Below are 21,192 nucleotides of genomic sequence, written 5' to 3'. Positions count from 1 at the left end.
CGTTTCAGATTGTTGGCCACCCAGCTGCTTAATTTGAAAAAGTAAAGTGCTGCTTGATCAAGAAGTCTCCGCTTGGGTTATCTGATTAGATTGATATGGTATCTCAAGTTCATGTAAAGGGACTAAGACTTTACAATTCCAAACCTAATGCATGAACACTTTGGAGAAAGTTTTATTTAAATAAACAAAGCTTCCATTTATAAAATACACACATTTAACAAAAGGCCTTTTAGCCACCTAGAATGAATTCTTTTTTTTGTTAAAGAAATGTAAGGAATACTACAACTGTCATAAATACATGCCAATTGCTAAGCATCCGAATTCTGATCACATGACCACGCGGAAGCTGCAATGATTGTGTGAAAAATAGTTACTTTTTTCAGTGCCATTGTAACTTCAAATGGTCACTAAATGGTTTTAAGTAAAAAAACTACCTATAATCCCAGTTCTTGCTGTCTTTTTCAAGTGTGATATTAAATGGTGCAATAAAACTGACAAGTATATGTTTGTGATCTTTTTACTTGTTTCTTTATGTAAACCAGTGACCCCTCACCACCAGGATGCTTTGACTGTGCTTTATTGTACTTCTTTTTAGTTGTCCTCCGTTTCCAAGCTTTAGCCCCCTTTGTTCCAGCCTTGGCAAACTGCAATATTAGAGCTATGTTCTTTACTGGAGCATTGTTGCTTCTTATGAAATCTGGGAGAGTTTGTGCAGCGTCCAAGAGATCTTGTAAACTATTCTAACAACAAAACAAAATGCTTAGCTTAGTCTGTATTAGACTTTATGAGGCAAGCCAGGTTTTAGCTGTTCTGTTTAGATTTGTATAGCTAAAAATCCTTAAAAATAAAATGTTCACAGATGTGAAGCAAAAGAACAACACTACGATTTAGTTTAGGCTAAAATGGGGCTCATATTTAAAATTAGCACTACCTCGTTTATAATTAATAAAATATGCCAGAACATAGTCCAATATTTATGTGGTAAATAAACTCCAGTGTGATTTGTATTAGGACAATCACAAATGGTGATATGCTATTTTGGATATCAGCCTTCTACCACACGCACAAAAGAGAAGGAGAGGTAGATGAAGACTGTGGGTAGTTTCTCCTGCTGTTAGCAATTACAATGTTTTCAGTATAAAATAAAGGAAAGGTATAAGAAAGATTATGTGGAAAAACATGGGATAAGAACTGAACTAGAAAAACCCCCAAATATGACAAAACGAAAAACCTTTCCTGGGCTGCATTGGATGTGGCTCATGAAAAGAATTTATTCATTCAGCACATTCCAAAGATTTGAGCAAATCTGCTTAACAAATAGAACTCTGGCTGGCTCTTTTTCTACTTGGGGAGCTCCAGGATGGCTGGGCCATTGTCTAGTATGATGCGAAAGAACAGGCTATCTCAGCGAACAATTTGCTAAGGGAAAGTGACCCACGTACAACATTGATCCATTTACAAGTCCTTTGCCCCAAACTACTGCCCCAGAAAAGAGGCCATGGGGTCATCTGGTCGCTGGCGCTTCATTTGGTAAGCCTCCATTTCCTCCTCTGTTGGTTCTCGGTTTTCATACATGATATTATATGGTCTCTTTCTCTCATCTAATTGCATGATTTCTTTCACATGAAGGAGACGGGCTTCTTCTGCATTCAGTGCCTGAAAATAAAAATTCACTCCTGTATTACAGTGGCCCCTGGAATTACAACTATGTTTAAACAATCTAGTAAGAAGATGGAAAGACTCAATATAGTACAAAGGCTGAAGCTGTGCTTCAAAGATAAATCAGGAAAATTAATGAGAAATCTGGAAAAAGCTGCAATCCCATAATAGATCACATGGTTCAAGTAAAAGTCAGATTTGATCCAAAGGATTCCAGTGACTGGCCAATATAAAATCTTCAAGAGTCATAGATCAGAACAGTATAAAAAAAATCATCTCACAGATGATTTCACGGAAGTGAAACATATTTTCATCTAAGCTAATAGTGTATAAATTATATCATATTGCAAATTTATTCAAATTTCACAGACTACTAATAATTAATGCTAAATATAAAAGCTTCAGCATTCCTTGACATTTTCAGTAATCAATAGGAACTTGTTCCTATATAGCTGAGAAAATGCAGCTTGCTATTCCAATATAAGAATATAATTTCACAGTGGTATCAAAAGGGACACAACAAGAATTTCGATTCTCTTTATTATGCAAATATGTTCTGATTGGAAAAGGCAATTTCTCTTCCCTAAATTCAATATGGGTCTGTGAAAATAAATATGGATCTATGAAGATCTGTTGCTGGAAAGACAGCTGTAGGGGAAGGAAGTTCCAGCATGAGAATTGAGAGAAATAAGCCTCTACTCTCATGTTGGAACTTGGTATGCCAGATAGTCTGTACACTTCAAGAGGATTTGAAAATTCTGCAGGATTAGTACAGTTGACAAGGCTTTTAGGCATACCTTTTTCAATTTTTCTTGTTTCTTTCTTTCTTCTCCCTCGCTATCAGAACTTGTACTCTTCTTATGCTTTTTCTTTTTCTTCTTCTTTTCTTCTTTTTGTTTTTGTTGGTGTATCTGTGGCAAGATGATAAAATAAATGCAGACAGACATGCATGTGGGTACTCTAGGCTACAGGCAATGGGTACTCAAGGGAGTTACATATACATGAAACTGATGACCTAGAAATTTCCTCTTAGGGACAGATACTTGTATCTGTATCACTTACCTGGCAGACTCCTGTCCTGCCTGAAAATTTCAACAACTGCAATAGATGCGTAATTGCTGTTGTACAATAGCTGCATTTTAACTGCCTAGAAAGTGTTATTGTCAAGCTACGAAACCTACTGGCTTTAGGATCGCTGCGTGCTTCTAGTTTGCCAACAGGACGGGGAAGGGGAGGGGGAGAGGTTTGAATCCACAGGTGTCCTTATCAACGTGAGAGCCAAAGCAATTGAAGAGTTTTGGCGAACTGAAGTTTCTTCTCATAATAATTGCTGGAAAATGCATTGGGACAACGTGACTTGAACTGTCAAGAGAGGGGAGGGAGGGTTTCGTTCTTTTAATTAACTGCTTCCCACCATTTCTTCTTCACTTTAATCCTACCGGTTTGTTATTGCTCAATAAAGTATACATTAGAGAATGCAATGGCTCTGGTGTTTTGCTTGGTTGGGCGTTTCAGCCGGAGGTTGACAGCTATAGCAGCTGCCATGTCTTTAGGGCTTCATATAAGACAGAAACAAGTAACCTGAAGTCCATTCACACTTCACAACTTACTTTTTGATTGGCCTCTAAGATCATTTTATTTATTTATTTATTTTATTAAATTTATATACCGCCCTTTCCCGAAGGACTTAGGGCGGTTTACATGGCATTTAAAACAACCAATACAAAAGTTAAAAACAAATTTAAAAAGATTAAATCATCCTTAGAATTAAAAACCCGTTAAAAATTCTCAGCCTGGGCCGGAGAGCTCAGCCTGGTTCCAGAGGGCAGGCGCACCCACAGAGAAGGTCCTTCCCCTGGGTGTTATCCGCCGACAGTCTTTTATCGGCGGCACCCTGAGAAGACCCTCCCTGTGGGAGCGCACTGGACGAAGGGGGCTTGATGCCGGCAGCAGGTGTTCCCTCAGATAACCCGGACCCAAGCCATTTAGGGCTTTATAGGTCATCACCAGCACCTTGAATCTCACTCGGAGGGCAACCGGAAGCCAATGCAGCTCGCGGAGTAGAGGTGTTACATGGGAGTATTGGGAAACCCCCATCACAACTCACGCGGCCGCATTCTGCACAAGCTGAAGCCTCCGAGTGGTCCTCAAGGGCAGCCCCATGTAGAGAGTGTTGCAGTAGTCTAGACGGGAGGTCACGAGCGCATGAGTGACTGTGCGTAGGGCATCTCGGTCCAGATAGGGTCGCTACTGGCGCACCAGGCGAACCTGGGCAAAAGCCCCCCTGGCCACAGCTCCTGAATAATGGCAGAATGTTTATTTTTTACTTTTTGTAAATTAAGCAGCAAAAAGTGTGGCACCTCCTTAAAGCTCATATGTACTTATTTCACTTCCTGCCCTCTAAAATAGAAAAAAAGGGAGCTGCCATACCCTGTGACATAATTATACCACTGCTATCCCTTCTGGGGCTTTTCTATCCCAAAATAGCTTCTCTTGTCCTTGTCTGGCAATAGGCTTGTAGGAAAGCCATCCATCAGAAAGAAAACAAAGCAATAAAACTAGAAACCCACCTCCACTAGAGTTTTGGGTTTGGTTAACTGCTCGTCCTCATGCACCTCAGTTAGCAATTCTTCACTGGCGTTCTGTGTGTAGGAAAAAGAATGAGGAAAAAAAACCAATTGCACAAAGAGAGCTAAGTATTAGGTTTGTTTTAAAAATGTCATTTTATAGTTCCAGTAAATAAACTATATCTTACAGCAATTTCCTTTCCAGCTTCTCCTGTACAATAGGAAAACTTGACAAATGAGTAGCAGCATTTATAGCCCCATCTTCCTTCTTTCCAGTAAGAACCCCAAATACACTGTAAGGAAAACAAAGGAATTAACTGCTTATAATAATGGCTCACAATTTCATGTAGCACATTTCATAAAGGTTTTTTTTTGTTTCCCAAAGAGATCATGATAAAATTTAAGAAATACTCTATTCTTGAAGAATACAGTATTTAAATTTCTATACAGGTTCGGTATAACCTTCGACAGGAGAGAAATGAGCAGAGACAATGAAAAATACACTAATCAGTTGAGTCACATGTAATAATTCCTTTGTATCAAGAACCAAACCCTGTTCTATTATATTGGTTTATTTGAAAGAGTTAGCATCTGCTTAATTCTAATGAAATCAATGGAATCTAAAACATATGGGATAGATTTTACTTGCAATATTTTTCACACTTTATCCTCATTATCTTTCCAGACAGAAGGTTCAAACTGCTAAAATTAGTTAACAGGGCATTTCTATAATTACTTGATGAACGTTCTCCTTGCATTTAACCTTAACCAGTAAATATTAAATGCCTTCTCATAGAATATTTTGAAATAAATAAGGAAAATAAACTGGGGGTTCAATGAAAGAAATGTCAAGCATCTAATTCAAGGAAACAAGCTGCATCTAGAGTATAGTTTCAATTCTGCTAAAAACTCCTTCATAACAAATGTTTCACAATATTCTCTAAGAACTTATTCATGACTAACATCAAACACTTTGTGATGACTAACACCATAGTGTTATGAATGACTAACAAAAAATAGAGACTTAATGTTTAGATAACAAACTGATTGAACATTACAAACTGATTTCTCATGTTTTAAATTTGATTTTGAGTAAAGTTAGTAACCAAGCCCCAATTCAATCCGTTGGCTTCATCTTAATTGTGCCATGAAAATTCCCTAATGGACCACATGCCACAGAATAAGACTATTAAGACAATAGTAATGGAACAAGACTATTTCCTAACGAAAGCAATCATAAAAAGTAATTTTAAAAAATCACTGAAGCCAAAAATTATATTGTCCTCTAGATTTTTGCTGGCTTTTTGCAATTGCAAATCTCAGAATAATTCTGAGCAGAGAATCCTTGTTAACTCTTTATTACTTGAACAGAGTGATTTCTAAGACAGAGCTTTTTTATTTTAGGTCAGACCAGGCATTTTATTTCTAACCAATGACAGCAATTCACTGAGAATGACGTATTGGGGAGAGTACATGCCAGGGCAGGGCTGAAGTTATCAGCATAGCAAGTCTTTGATGTATGACCATTCTTTCATATGATGGTGCTGAAAGTATGGTTATAATCGATCCTCAGAGTTCCAGCCATCCCAGCACCCTACAAGTCATGAAATTATGATCCAAGTGCTTGGGAACTGATTCACACTTACGATTACTTGCAGCATCCATGATTGTGGTTTGTGAACTTCCCTGCTGGTTTCCCCATAAAGTCAATGGGGAAGCTGGCAGAAAAGAAGTCACTAGGATAAGTCTCTCCAACCTGTACACCCTCTCATAGCCCGTGTGCTCATGCTGCCCCCCCACACCCCTGTGCGCCCTCCGACTGCCTCCTTCAAACTGCAACATTGCACCTCCTTCTTGACCCACACGACTCTTACGCACCCCTGGCCATGCCTCTTGTGCACCCCCCTCTGAGCTCCCTGACTGTGCCGCATCTCTTGCACACTGTGTGCCACTCCACCCTCCCTGACCCTCTTATGCACACCCTTGCCATCTTAATGCACCCCTTTGCTCCCGCCCAGCAGCAGCCACTTACTTCCCTGCCGGCCTGGAGCTTGCAAGCCGTTGACTTCAGTGGTGGGAAACCAGTATTGCCTAATGACTGTGGGATATGGTTAACAATAATGGCAACTGAAGACTGCAAGGATTGCCATCACTAAGCAATGCAGAGCCTAGTTACACTTATTCTACGTAGAAAATATTTGAAATTAGTTCAAGAACCACAAATTGCCAAGTCCTGTTTGAGGAGCTTACTGTGTGGTTGTTGATCATTACATCCTCCTCATATTTAGAGCGAGCAACAGCCTTCTCTTGTCCTTTAATAACTGTTCCATGCCTAGAATACTCCACATAGTCTTCTGTCTGAGCAAGTAACAATTCTGGTGGTGGGGCATCCAGATGTTCTTGGCCTCCATACTACAAGAAGAAGAAAAAAAAAGAAGTCTGAAAGATTCATTTGCAGGACTCCCTTTCCCTGAAGATATCTGCCTATTCACCAGATTGGATAGGATGGAGAGGCTCCAGATCCCTTCCCTTAAATGTGGCTCTCTAGCAGGTCCTAGGAAATGTGCCTCTCCCATAATGGTCCCTGCCTTATGGAACAGCCTCCCCCCAGTATCTGGTAGGCCCTCAGAGTCTTTTGGATAACTGTAAAGTGCTGACAGGGACACGGTGGCTCAGTGGGTTACAATGCTGAGCTTGTCGATCAGAAGGTTGGCAGTTTGGCGGGTTGAATCCTGAGTGCCGTGTAGCAGAGTGAGCGCCTGTTACTCGTCCCAGCTTCTGCCAACCTAGCAGTTCGAAAGCATGTAAAAATGCAAGTAGAAAAATAGGGACCACTCCGGTGGGAAGGTAACAGTGTTCCGTGCACCTCTGGCGTCCAGTCATGCCAGCCACATGACCACGGAGACGTCCTCGGACAAGCACTGGCTCTTCGGCTTTGAAATGGAGTTTCCCTAGAGTCGGAAACGACTAGCACGCATGTGCGGGGGAACCTTTACCTTTTTAAAGTGCTGACTGGGTTGGAACAGGGTGAGGTTGCAGCCCTAGTATGGCTTTTTTTTTACATACACAGTGAAGGATGATTCAGGTGCCAGGGTTTGTCTTTATTGTTTTTGTTGCTGTTGTCTTTTATCGTTACTGTGAACCACCCAGAGTTGTGTTTTAAGATGAGTAGCGGTATAAATTTTTCAAATAAAAATATATATATTTTTGTAGCATTTTACAAGCTGCGTTCCTATAAAGGAAACAGGACCGATAAAGGTAGGCCATGTGTTACAATGAATCACGTAGTGACTGCTCAGAGTTACAATGGACTCCCCCCAAAAGGTCCTTACAACCATGGTTCATAAGTTCAAACTGCCTCAAAATCATCTGAGAATTTAAGTTCCCTTACATAAAAACATCAAAAGCCAAGAATTACATAAGTTTATTGTGACTTTGAAGCTAGATATGTTTATAATTGTGAAGCTTTTAACTTTCTCTGGTGATATGTGCGATTCCCCCCCCCCATTTTTAATTGATTTATTGTTTAGAGTAATATTGATCTGGTAAAGTCTCCAATAATTTGACATCTAATTACTTTATAGAATTTTAATTAATTTAGAAATGGGAAATGACATCATAGTGTTGCAAACATTTTTTTCATCTACAATGGTAAAAAAACTTTTTTTAAAAAGGATATTCTGAAGGAAACAATTTACCCTCTCTAAGATGCTTTCTTTCTGCTGCTGTTTAAAGTCTTCTTTTTTCACTTTGAAAGATTTGTACAAGAGTTCAAGTTTTGTAGGATCTGCTTGAAGATGAACTTCAGAGCCTTTTTCATAGGCCTCCCAGGCGAATACTTTAAAATAAAAAGAAAGGAAAATATTTTGAGTTTTTCTGAAATACACGAATGTTGAACTATTAATAATAGGCACTCAGAAAATATTGTGAAAACTCTCTGTTGAAGGAAACCCTACAAAAGAAGATTCTTCCTCTGGGATGCTTCAAGAGACAAAGGGAGGAGAGAGAATGAGGAGGATAAGCACTCATCCATCCCCGCCACATCCATTTCTGGACCAAGAATCTGAGAGAAGTAAAAGGGACTGGAGGACATTTCATCAAGGACATGGGGCTGCCCTTGAGGACCACTCGGAAGCTTCAACTGGTGCAGAATGCAGCCGCGCGAGTTGTGATGGGGATTTCCCGATATTCCCATGTAACACCTCTACTCCGTGAGCTGCACTGGCTTCCGGTTGCCCTCCGGGTGAGATTCAAGGTGCTGGTGATGACCTATAAAGCCCTAAATGGCTTGGGTCCGGGATATTTAAGGGAACACCTGCTGCCAGCATCAAGTTCCCTTCGTCCAGTGCGCTCGCAGAGGGAGGGTCTTCTCAGGGTGCCACCGATAAAAGATTGCCGGCAGATAACACCCAGGGAGAGGGCCTTTTCTGTGGGTGCGCCTGCCCTCTGGAACCAGCTGCCCGTGGAGCTCAGAACTGCCCCTGACCTACGTTCATTCCGCCGAGACCTGAAGACTTGGCTCTTTGAGCTCTCTGACCCAGGCTGAGAATTTTAACTGGGGTTTTATTTTCAGGGATAATTTAATCTTTTATTTGTCTTTTAACTTGTATTTTGTATTGGTATGATTTTAAAATGCCCTGTAAACCGCCCTGAGTCCTCTGGGAAAGGGCGGTATATAAATCTAATAAAATAAAATAAAATAAATTTCACTTCATACCACCCCATCCGTCCGTCTGTCCCTCCCTTGATGTCTATAGGTTAATTCACTTCCAGCTCCAATCTGCTAAGAATTCATAAAGGTAAAGACAAAGGTCAAGTTATCCCCTGTCTAGTTGTATCATACTTATCTCTATTTCTTAGCTGAGGGAGCCAGAATTGTCTGGACACATTTCTATGGCCACGTGACCTGCAGAGCTATATACCAAAGGCACACAGAACATTGTTACCTTCCCACCGAAGAGGTACTCGTTAATCTACATGCATTTGCATGCTTTAGAACTGCTAGATGGGCAAAAATTGAGGCAAGCAACAGGACCTCACCTCACTGTGCAGCACTTGGGTCTTGAACCCAGCCTGTTAGCTTTCTAGCTGACAAGTGCAGCATATTTAACCACTGAGCCACTGCACCCCCTAAGAATTCATGAAAGCATACATTTTCTTTCTGTAGTCAGTGGCTAACAGTATAGGCCACTGTACTGTATTCTGTAGTCAGTATAAGGAAAGCGTACAGTCTGGAAAGGTATATGCACAGCACCTTTAAAAAAAAAAGCAGTGGTTTTAATATATCTTGGGAGAGGGCAGTGTTTATTTATTTTATTTATTTATTTTAATTCCATTTATATCCCGCCCTTCTCCGAAGACTCAGGGCGGCTTACAAGCTTAGCAGTAGCCTTCATTCTATGTATATGCCTGCTTATTAGGGCTTTCACACACACCCCAAGCGGCATTATTACAAAGTCAGCTTAATTGCCCCCAACAATCTGGGTCCTCATTTTACCTACCTCGGAAGGATGGAAGGCTGAGTCAACCTTGAGCCTGGTGGGATGCGAACCTGCAGGCAGCTGGTGTTACTTAAGGAGGCATTAGCCCACTGCTCCACCAATGCTAAAGTAGGAAGCCAAAAGATAACCGGAATAACAGGCAAGTTTGGCCTTGGAGTACAAAATGAAGCAGGGCACAGGCTGATAGAATTTTGTCAAGAGAATACGAGTGTTAGAGGACTTTGCCTGTAGTATTCCCCCTCCATCTTTGTTTGGGAAATATAGTAACAAATATGACATTCCTTGCAGTACTGTAAACTGGGCATCTATGAGGGAGATGGGCAGTTAAGAAGTGTGATATATATTCTTCCTTAAAGAATAATCTTATCTGAAACAAATTTAACTTAAAAATAAGTGAGCAGCATTAAATGATTCACTTTAGATTTAGTACTTACACTGAGTTTGGGCCATGGAAATGGTGGCTCCTGTGTAACGAACAAAGTTATCTCCTGCATAACTGACTCTGTAAACAAAAATAGTTATTCTGTAAGTATTTAGCTTGTGATTATATTTTGCACAAACAGAAGCAAAGCAAATACAAGGCATTCTGATTAAAAAGTATAAATTTAATAAGACCCATTCTTTGTTGATTAATGCAATTCCGGAATTCATTATTGCTTCTCCCATTGCATTTTGATTACAGCAGCCAATCTTTTCGGTCATAAAATGTCATTTTAAATTACTCTGTTAGTAATTTAGATCAATGCGTTGACAGAGTAATTTGTAATTTATCTGTCATCAAAATGTATCATGAGAAAAAAGCTCCAAATAAAACCTGAGTAAGAAAAAAAAGATAGACATTCTTCTGCAGCAAAAAGTCCATTTCAACTACATGTAACTTTTTCCTATACGGCATGGTTATTCACCGAGACTTAAAAGCTTTCTGAAGATAATTACAGTAATCTGAGACACTTGTTTTACGGAGGTTATATGGTAGGCAACTAATATTCATCCGTGTTTGCCACCAACTCTCCTAGGTTTTCCAAGATCTATGAGCAATCCAGACAATCTGCTTTGAAGAAAGAGCACTATGACACACTTCTCTATATTTAAAAAAAAACTTTTTTTCAAACTGAAGATCAACCAGGAGAGACCTTCCCATTTATCAATTCTAGGGCAGTATATACAAGACTTAGTATTCGCTGAAGCAATTTGAAGTTAACTTACTCATCTGGATTCTTTCCTGCATTGGCATAAGGATTCTCCCTCATTGCTCTGGTTTTAGGATCATAGTAGGCAGAATTGGGGTCTAGATTTCGTAGGTACTAAAAGCAAGAACACAAAAATATCAACTTGAAATTCTAATACAGCTAATAACACTATCATTTTAATATAGCTATTCTGAGATTATCATGTAGAGGTACCCATGAAATCAGATAATCAATATTGTGAGTTCAGCCCACCCAAAGTTATGATTCATTACAGCTATCACCCATCACTATATCCGTTACCAGTTCTCTTTCATCCTTTTTAGGAAGGAATGCCATTCTGCAGAAAGGGAAGACAGCTGTAATTCTGTATCTTAGACTATTTTGATCATTTTACACAGTACTGAACTATTTACACTATTATGTTGCATATGCTGAATTCACACAGTACCCCAAGCCAGGGCTTTTCAACCAGTGGTACGGGTACCACCTGTGGTACATTGGCACCTGTTAGATGGTACATGACCATCCTAGAAAAGTGGTAGCAGGGGAGGGGAATGAGCTGAACCGGTGGCAGCACTGCACAAGCCTGAGCGAGAGATGGCTGGAGCTGCAGGGCTCAGCAGAAGTGCCAGGATCAGCGCCAGGCTCCAGCTGGAACTCGGTGCTGATCCTGGTGCTTCTGCTGAGCCCAGAAGAAGTGCCAATCAGCTGGAATGTTGCAGCATCTCCAGGGTCTTGTGATTTACATTCAGATGCTTGGCAACTGATTCATATTTATGACGGTCACAGTGTCCCAGGGTCATGTGAAGTGACCAAATCCTGCTGCAACCACCCAGCAGACGGGGGGAATAAAAACCAAACACCCCCCCACCCCACCCCTGCTGCCAATCCTGAACAGAAATGCTCACAACAATGAAAACCTCGGGCAGGAGGAAGAGCACCGCCGGGCAGGCAGGCAGGTGTCTTGCTTGGCTGTGGCTGGGGGGGGCACTTTTTTCAGTGCCATTGTAACTTCGAACAGTCACTAAGTGAACTGTTGTAAGTCGAGGACTACCTGTACTTCATCACTTTTTTCCTTTTTTCCCCCTTTTTGATCCTCAAGTTTTTGACACCTTGCTAGGTGACTGGTGGTACTAGGATGTTGCCATATCCTAAAAGTGGTACAATGGGTGAAAAGGTTGAAAAGCCCTGCCCTAAGCCATAGAGTGGAATTCAGTTATGACCTGATGATACTACTGATGTGATAAGAAGATAAGCAGAAGAAAGGTAAGCCTTTTAGAATAATACGGAGAATATTAGCTTCAAAATGACAGTTCTTGATGTTGTCCAGCTTACTTTAGCAATATCCTCTCGAATACGCAAGTTTCGGACTGTAATGCGTCTTTTGGAGTCAAAATTCTGTCCAGGCATATCAATGTCATCTGCATATTTGTCTTCATCTTCATCTTCACTGTTATGATCTCTTTCCTAAAAAGAGACAGTGTAGCATTAAGTAACAGGTGTGATTTATTTTGCATCAGTAACATATATATTGAATTTTAGATGAAATGTTTTTTAAAAAATAGTGCTATCAATACAATTTTATTAGTGATTGATTGAATTAGTTGGCTAAGTACTTTGTAAATAAAAAAACAGATAATACTTGAGGTTGTTAGGTATTTAAATTCTACTTTGAGCCAAAGTTTCATTATATCACTTGCCTGAAAAACTGCAGCTGTAATGAAGAGATAAATCTATATATCTCCATATAAGAAGGCAAAAGGATAAAGGCTACTTAAAAATCAAGGAATGGTACAGAGAATTTAAAATCCTTTATGTGAAAGACCTACTTAGAATAAAAGTGTACATTTTGCTTTTGTTTTTTTTTTTTAAAACAACAGTCTCACCGTTTGTGAATTTAGTTCGTCTTCACCCCATCGATGTCGTGGGGAACTCTGAAGCAAACAAACAAACAAAATCTCTCAGAACCAGCACAACCACAGAACTATAGAGTGAAGTTATCAGAAGAAATGATAAATTATTTGAGAAAAGGCAAAGCTGTATTCTGAAAAGAAAGGCCTCCACTGAAACTCGCAAGCTAGACCAAGGTGGATTATTAGCTTCAAGCCATTTTATTTATCTAAAACCTTTTTCTCAAAATAGCTTGTCACAAAATAAATAACTAGAATATTTCTTAAACACCATACTTACTCTTAAAATCAAGAATGAAAACATTAATACTTTTAAAATAATATAGAATACTGTCAGTTATATAAATTGGCATGTAGTTTAGATTTTAAAAGTAGTTGTTAAAAGGAGATAATGGATCAAATTGGTCGTAGCGCTTATGATGGCATACTTGTATTGGTTATGTAAAGACTAAGTTTACAATAGGACTTCTCTATTACCAAAAATAACATATGCTCATATAGAGAGAAGAGAGTTCATTCTGTATGCAATTTTAATTTCTGACATTTCCAGTTCAAAAGATCAGGTAGCCAATGATGCAAAACGCTCCTGTCTAGATTTGGGGAGCTGCTGCAAACTAGAATAAGAAATGTTTAGTAAACTGAATAAATAAATAGGTTCCCAAGCAAAGGAAAACAAATTCTAAATAACGAAAATATATTTGCATCCTGAAATAGCTCTGGTTCCTCCAATTCAGAAGAATTACATAGAGTTTACACTGCCATCTAGTGAAGCAATTAAGAATTTACTGTAAAATGAAAGAAGTCAATGCATTCCTTTAACTTAGTTAACAGGAAAAAGCTTGACCTTACATAGATTTTAGCCATATATTCAGGGCTTTGGGGTCAACCACATCCAATAGTAGCTAGAAAAAATGTTTTAAAAACAGGAAAACAGTGCTTTTCCCTTCTGATTTAGATGTTTTTCCCCCGACTTACCACTTGCTCTGTCAGTTTTCCCGAAGCCAGTTCTTCCTGCAGTTTCTGAGCTTTGAGTGTACGTTTAGCCTATACATTAAAGGAAAAACAGGGTATTAAAAGGTATTAAAAGATTTCCTAACTACTTCATACTTATAATGAAAGAATGTTCTTCTTAGTTTTGATGAGCAAGGCATTATGATTTAGAATTGATAATATAGAAGTGTAAGCAATTTACAAACAGAAAATTTACTTCAGTATAAGTCCATTGTTACTAGTTTGCTTAACTCTGTCTGAAATCTGTTCCTCCATTTCTTCAATGACTTTCTCAAGACTTGAGAAGGTTTAGCCTCTTTGGTGTCTTAATTCAAAGGCAGCCAATGAAAAAAAATCAATGCAATCAAAAGTAAAGGCAGCCAAAGATTGAGCATGGTGTGTAGGAGGCTTCACTTTCCTTTTCCTTTTTTTAAAAAGTACCGTATATACTTGAGTATAAGCCGAATTTTTCAGCCCACTTTTTGGGCTGAAAAATTCCACTTCGGCTTATACTCCAGTCAACAAAAAAAAACTTACCGAGGACTTGTGCGCGGCCGAGGCTTTGGTGCTTCCGGGATCGCACGCACCTCTCCCAAGCCACCGCCATCCGCAGACCTGCCGAAGTTTGGGGAGGTTTGGGGAGGTGCGCGCGCACCTCCCCAAACCTCCCCAAACGTCGGCAGGTCTCCGGACCTCCGTGCCCTGCCTGCCTGCTTCTTTCCGCTGCGGAAAGAAGCAGGCAGGCAGGTCGCGGAGGTCTGCTTCTTTCCGCAGCGGAAAGAAGCAGGCAAGCAGGGCGCGGAGGTCTGCTTCTTTCCGCGCGCACTTCCCCAAACCTCCCCAAATTTCGGCAGGTCTCCGGACGGCGGCGGCTTGGGAGAGGTGCGCGCGATCCTGGAAGCACCGAAGCAAGTCCTCGGTAAGCTCCGGGCGGTCACTTGCTTCGCGTCTCCTGAGGGAAGGGGGGGCGACTGGAGCGGGCGTGTTTCCTCGCCTGCTGGGCACCGCGATTTGCCCGGGGAACGCGCGGGCCCCGAATGGCAGCGTGGAGCGAGGAAGCGGACAGCCAGGGCTTCCCCGAGAGCCGCGGCCACACAGGGTATTCCTGTGTATTCAGGCTTGCAAAATGGCGGATCGAGCCTCTGCTGGCGGCAGAGGCTTGCAGAGCGCGGATCCAGCCTCCGCCGGCGGCGGAGGCTTGCAGAACGGCGGATCGGCTTATACTCGAGTCAACAACTTTTTCCAGTTTTTGGGGGTGAAATTGGGGGTCTCGGCTTATACTCGAGTCGGCTTATACTCAAGTATATACGGGGTAATGTAAATACCTTGTGGTTAAAGTTTGGGGAAGGGGGGAACCTTAATTATTAGAACACTTGGGAAATTAAAATAAATGAATCCATAATAGTTCTGACACTATTTTTTAAACATGTCTACATGTTTATATTAGCACAAAAGTCAATTCTGGATGTTATTTATATTATACCGACATGTCACAATCACACAAAGATACTGTTGATGTTATATCCAGAGAGAGAGAAAAATTCTACTTACTAGATCAACCTTGGCATATTCTTCTACAATCTTCATATGCTCTTCTGGGTTATAACCATTCCAACGGTCTCTTTTCCCATCATAGTCAAACATCAATTGAGGCTGCATGTGCTCGTCTGGTGCAATGTTCGTTCCTGTAAATTTTGCTCCAACTTTTCTAGGTCTCTGAAGGGAAAGATATGCAATGCAATCTTTGCTTCTCAGAAAGAAAACGGCCTACAATTATTCCTGTTTCTTAGCAGATATTAGGGAAACAGCTCCTCCATCACCACATAGCGCTGATGTTTCTTCTGCCTTTTTCTTCCTGCAGACTCTTTCCTAGTGGCATTAAGTTTTTTTTCCAGGTGTAATGCAGCTGTTGTATTTATGTGAATGAACTACAGCTCCATTGTTAACACTGAAACCAAGGACCATGTGGGACAAATGAAAATATCTCCTTACAAAAAAGTAACTGCTTTGATTTCTTTTAAATGAAAAACACTACTAAAATGTTGTAAATAAAGAAATAAACAGGAACTTCAAAGACCTAAAATTTGGAATAATAAATTAAAATGCTATTGGTTCATCTATTGGGGCCTGGACCACTGTATACCATAGTAACCTCACTGCAATAACTGCATAAGAATATGCTTTATTCTCTGTCATGCGGTGGAAGCTTTGATTTTCTAACATCAAAAGCCATCCCGGTTCTTTGTGACTGAAAAATACGGGAAAGCCAGTTTAACAATTGCAAATAGCCTTGATTTAGCTATATTTAACAACATACTTAATTCTCTTGCTACTTTACTAAATTCAGTTGCCTTTTTGAAAACTGGTTCCTGTTTGTCATCTGATCAACCTCTTCCTAATATAGGCAGTCCTTCCTTAATGACGATTTGTTCAGCGACCATTCGAAATTATAGCAGCATTGAACAAATGGGACTTATGCCCAGTCCATAAAGTTATACCTCTTGTAAGTGCCTCCACGGTCACGAGATCAAAATTTAAGCATTTGGCAGTCCACTTGCAACCAGGAGGACACTTCAATTTCACCCACCTGCCTATCCCCCCAACATCTCTGTTCTTTCTGCTACTCTGTGCATCAGCCTTCCTTGGCAGCAGTGCTGGGGCTGAAGTAGAGGCCTGGAGCCTTTAGAAGCCTCAGCTGACTGCTGCCCCCAAGCCTCCACTTCAGGCCTGGTGCTGCTTCTTCTGCAAAGGCCCTGCCACTTCAGCTGGCCTTCCCCGCTTTTTTCCTTCCACTGCTGAGGAGGCACACCTCAGGTAGAGGTAGCTCAGGTTTCAAAAGGCAAGCTTAAGCTGCCTCTGCCTGTGTGGAGAACATACAATGAAGAGTTAAGAGGTAAAAAGGTGACGGAGGGGAGGGAATGCCTTGTTTGCTGAGAATTATAGCAGCTCCTTTCAAAATGCACGGGCTGAGGGTAGAAATAGGAAAAAGATGTCACTGTAATTCTCCTATGTGGCCCAGCAAGAGGGGAGCGCTCTCTTTCTTTTCCCCTACCTCCTGAGCTCTGTGGATCTTCACAAGGTAAGCAAGTATTGTGAGGGCCGGAGGAGGACCCTGTGGAATTCCCCAATGTTTTTGGGGACCTAGCAGGATGTGGTGGGGAAATAGATAGGAGGGCATGCTGCATCTCTGTGGTTGGTTGGAAAGGCAAATGACTGGAGGAGTTCTGTAGAATTTCTAACTTTGAAACAGGAGGGGTCTGTTGTAACTCTGAACGGTCATTAAATGAACTGTCGTACCTTGAGGATTACCTGTATATACAATTAAATGTTCTCTTAAAAACACAACGTAACATCGATCTCGCATCTAAAAGCATACTTTCATTTTGAAAAAAAGTGAGAGACAGCAAAACAAGAAGAAAGTTATTATGGAGTATTGAACTTCTGTTCTTATGTTCCATGAAACTGCCTCTTCCAATTTCAATTCTATTAGATACTAATTTCTAAAATACATACAGACTACAAACTTTTACCTGACAGATAAGAGTCATGTTGCTTTAAGGAATTTTATTTACCTCTAGGCAATCTTTCTTCTTATGGGTCAATGCACCACAGTTCTCACAAGCACCTTTACGGTATTTGGTTGCAACAGCATTCTAAAGACAAAACAAATAAGCTATTTGCAGCAACAAGAGTATTTAGTTTGTCCTTTCCTATACAAGAATATAGAATATGGTAGTCCACTCTAACTTCACAAAGAAATTACCTAGCTATATAAATTACTCTAAAATGGTAATTGCAGGGAATTTTAGCAAGTCAGAGCTAATGAACTATGCCCCTTCACATTTGAATCTAATAAAATGTAACGTACCACCACTGAATTTGACAGCTCAAAGGCCAGTCATAATAAAAAAAGCCCAACAAATTGGCTAGCACTTGTTAATAGTCTCGTACAACAGCATCACTTTTACATATAGCTACTTACCTCTTTCACTCCTCGCTTATACCATTCTCCTAGTGATGTAAATTCTTCTTGTTTCTCTGGCTGAGGTCTCTGATGTTTCAGTGTAGGCCTTTTTGAAGGATCTATATACCATGGCACTGAGGAAATGTACTGGGGAATGTGGGGATTGATGTCTCTGTAATAAGTAGTGTTACAATTAGATGAAAGGTTAGGCTCCAGTCATTAAGTAGGAATCGCTAAACGCAGCACTTATTTTCCAATTTTTTTAAAAAAAATTCAGGAACCATTTCCATCATACCATACTTTTAAGATCTCAACTGGAACTTTATCTGTGTAATATGGGGAATGGAAGAAGGTTTTCACAGTGAGATGCCCATGTGGTTCAGTAATATACCTAATACATAATAAAATATCATCACCTACATTGTCACAAGCTTTCTGTACATGGATTCGGTCTCTGATTGGTTTTCCTGCCAAAGAAGCATTCTGGCCAAGACTAAGATCCTTTGTCAACACCAAAATATTGTCTTATTATTAGGTTAGGACTAAGTCTCCTCCCACTTAAATCAATGGGGTCTTAGTCCTAACCTAATAGAATCAGAAGTGTCTACAATACACTTTTGAGTTCCAAGATTTTTAAAATTCTGAACTAGAGAATGTATTGTAGTCTCTTTTGTTTGTAGCCATATTAGATTTGACATTCCACAATTTAAATACTCCCAATTGCCTACACTAGGAAAAGGCAGCACAGATCAAAGATAGAAAGAAATCAATTAACTTTGCTCACTTCGTTGCTTAGATCAATATCTATTTAATATAAAAATAAACAAATTCTTTCAGAAGCAGCCCCACACTTAGTTTTGTCATAACATGCTAAAAAAAGCTAAACAAAGTTGTATTGAGATTGCAAACAATACTTACTTTCCTTCTTCATCCACTTCAGCTGGTGCATTTCCCAGTTTTCGCTGTTCTTCCAATTCCTTCTTCTTTCTCCAATCTTCTCTAGTCATTTTCTTGGGTTCTTCCAAGCCATTTGATCCTCCAGGAGGATTAGCAGCTATAGTTTCCATGCTCCCAGATTCTGTTCTTCGGCCTATGAATAAACACGTTTATATTTGTTAATAGGTTTTCAAACCATTTTAATAAATACTAAAAATGTCCTCACCATTTTTGATTAATTAATCTAGCCTGAAAAGCAAATTCCTTCCCAAGGGCACCAAGATATGGATGGACGATATGGAAGACCATTTTTTTTCCCCTTTGAGAGCAATTCTTGGATCAAGAACCAGCCTAAATCAAGCTTTCATGCTATTTTCAGTTGTGAGGACTAGCACATCACTCAAATACTTCTGAAGTGTTTTTTTATTATAACTTTATACCAATTTTGAGTTTAGTCAAGACTTTTTATGATTTGACACTTTATTGCCATTTTTATTATTTACAAATATCTTGCATTTTACTTTGTAATTTAACTGCCTTTTGTAGATATTACAAACTTTTTTTTGCAAGTGTACGTATAATAGGAAAATGGGAATATGAGCTTATTTAGTGATATGGAATTTGACCTCATTAGTACAGGCATTCTCAACTTATGACAGATCACGAAAATGGAACTTACAGCCCAGATTCAAAATTCTGATGTCTGTGACCCCCATGTAGAGACACATGACCACACTTTGGGCATTGGCAACCAGTTTGCATTTATGGCTGTTGGCAGCACCCTGCAATCACGTGACTTAACAACAGTTCTGACAGAAACCAGTGTTTGTTCGTTTCTGGCAAAACCCACACTATAGGAACCAATGGGTTCACTTAATGACCACGGTGTTTGTTTTACAATTGCTGCAAAACAGGTCATAACATTGGTTATGGGCATGTTGTGACCTGCTTTATGATCATCACAACTTACATTCAAAATTGTGGGCTCAATTGCAAGTCAAGGACTATCTGTACGCTGATTATACCCAATCATACATCTCTACCCATGCTGGACAGGTGATACTGTTCAGGAGTTTGGTCAGCACTGGGAGGCTCTAAGGGCTTTGGGCACGGTTGGGGAGAAATTGGCTGTGAGTAACTCTACCAAGACAAAATAGTTGTGGATCATTATCCCTCTGTTGTTTGGACAGGTTAACCCCTGCCCCAGACAGAATTATTGTGCAATTTGGGGATCCTTCACTGCAACTGGTCCAGAATGGGTGCCTTGTGCTTCCCCCAAGTTATAGCGCAACTGTTGCAGTGTGAACTCTATGGCTTCCAGTTGCTTCATAGGTGCTGCTTATCACCTTTAAAGAAATACATGGCACAGGGCAGTTACTTATGGGACTGCCTCTCTCTCTCTCTTTGAGGGTATCTGCCATCCCATCATCTGACCTAGGTTAGTTCCACTTCCCTTCTCTTAAAGGCTGTCATATGTTGGGGCTTTGGAGATGCACTTTCTCTATAGCTGGTCCAGAGCCTTGGAAGGTTTTAGCCTTCTGGAAGATTATGAAGACCTGGCTCTTACCCCAAATACCGGGCTTAGATGGGGGTTGAGTTAGGAATAATAGTGTGGTTGGTCTGGCACCTGATGGGAAGGGTTTTCTATTGTTACTCTGGTTTTTATTGGCAATTGTGAACTCTCTGGATCTATATGCGAGACAGATAGCCATATAAATTCTAAAATGAGGACCCAGATTGTTGGGGGCAATAAGCTGACTTTGTAATAATGCCGCTTGCCCCCCCCCGCCCCCCCAAGCCCTAATAAGCAGGCATATACATAGAATGAAGGCTATTGCTAAGCACATTGATTTGTGCTTTAGATTGTAAGTCGCCCTGAGTCTTCAGAGAAGGGCGGGATATAAATGGGATTTTATATATATCTATCTATCTCTATATCTATATTCGCACATACGGCGTAAAGTATCATTGAAGGCATTCCCCCGTCGGCTCAAAAATGTTTTGGGCTCTAAGACCCATCAGCCCCAGTTTACCTGCCCAACAACATCAGGACTATGACACCTATAACCCAAGCTCCCGGCCAGCGTGAGTTGCTTTGAGCTTTATACAGCAGCGGGCAGGAGAAGAGGCAATAACTGGAACTTGCTCCTCTGCTTTACGAAACTTAAAGAGTTCTGAACTTCCCAGGTCTTGTTAACGAAGAGATCCAGAATTTAACTACCTGCCAAACAACTTAACCTGGGTTAAGTTCCCCGTGTAAATACACACCGGTTGCAGGTTTCACCCGGGAAAATCAAACGAGCCCCGATAAGTCTCTCCGACCGAAACGAGAGCACTCGCCACTTACCCAAGTCACAGATCAGCCTTCCTGCGCCACTGGGCCTACGACGCTCATTGGAGCCCCACTTCCGGTGTTTTTCCGCTTCCCACAAGGCAGAGCAGCTGCCTTCTCGTCACTCCTTAAAGGGGCCGCGT

General features: G+C 40.6%; 1 protein-coding gene across 2 annotated transcripts; it reads right to left on the bottom strand.

The window, feature by feature from the left end:
- Positions 1-156: 156 nt before the first annotated feature.
- SLU7 (SLU7 homolog, splicing factor) lies at positions 157-21,133 on the bottom strand. Of its 2 annotated transcripts, none has more exons than XM_083351323.1 (16): positions 21,065-21,133; positions 18,700-18,871; positions 17,800-17,953; positions 17,390-17,470; positions 15,369-15,533; positions 13,803-13,871; positions 12,804-12,851; positions 12,253-12,384; positions 10,934-11,031; positions 10,162-10,229; positions 7,925-8,064; positions 6,477-6,638; positions 4,415-4,519; positions 4,230-4,301; positions 2,457-2,570; positions 157-1,656 (listed from the first exon to the last, which is right to left on the bottom strand). In XM_083351323.1, exons 2-16 carry the CDS (start codon positions 18,846-18,848, stop codon positions 1,477-1,479), a joined length of 1,737 nt encoding a protein of 578 aa, XP_083207449.1. In that variant the 5' UTR covers positions 18,849-18,871; positions 21,065-21,133; the 3' UTR covers positions 157-1,476. The 2 variants fall into 2 exon arrangements, with proteins under 2 accessions (XP_083207449.1, XP_083207450.1); XM_083351324.1 differs by lacking the exon at positions 21,065-21,133 and adding an exon at positions 20,986-21,002.
- Positions 21,134-21,192: the final 59 nt, after the last annotated feature.

This window comes from Vipera ursinii (genome assembly GCF_947247035.1).
Source record: "Vipera ursinii genome assembly, chromosome: 2".
NCBI classification, from domain to species: Eukaryota; Metazoa; Chordata; class Lepidosauria; order Squamata; family Viperidae; genus Vipera; species Vipera ursinii.
This window is presented reverse-complemented; position numbering and strand designations above follow the sequence as displayed.

Bases quoted from the DNA above. Each gene is read 5' to 3' on its own strand.
- SLU7 (XM_083351323.1), bottom strand. From the start codon at position 18,848: ATGGAAACTATAGCTGCTAATCCTCCTGGAGGATCAAATGGCTTGGAA. The intron at 13,872-15,368 runs GTAAGTAGAATT...TTTAATGTATAG, and splicing joins AATATGCCAAGGTTGATCTA to GCTAAACGTACACTCAAAGC. The intron at 8,065-10,161 runs GTAAGTACTAAA...TTTATTTTAAAG, and splicing joins TTCCATGGCCCAAACTCAGT to TATTCGCCTGGGAGGCCTAT.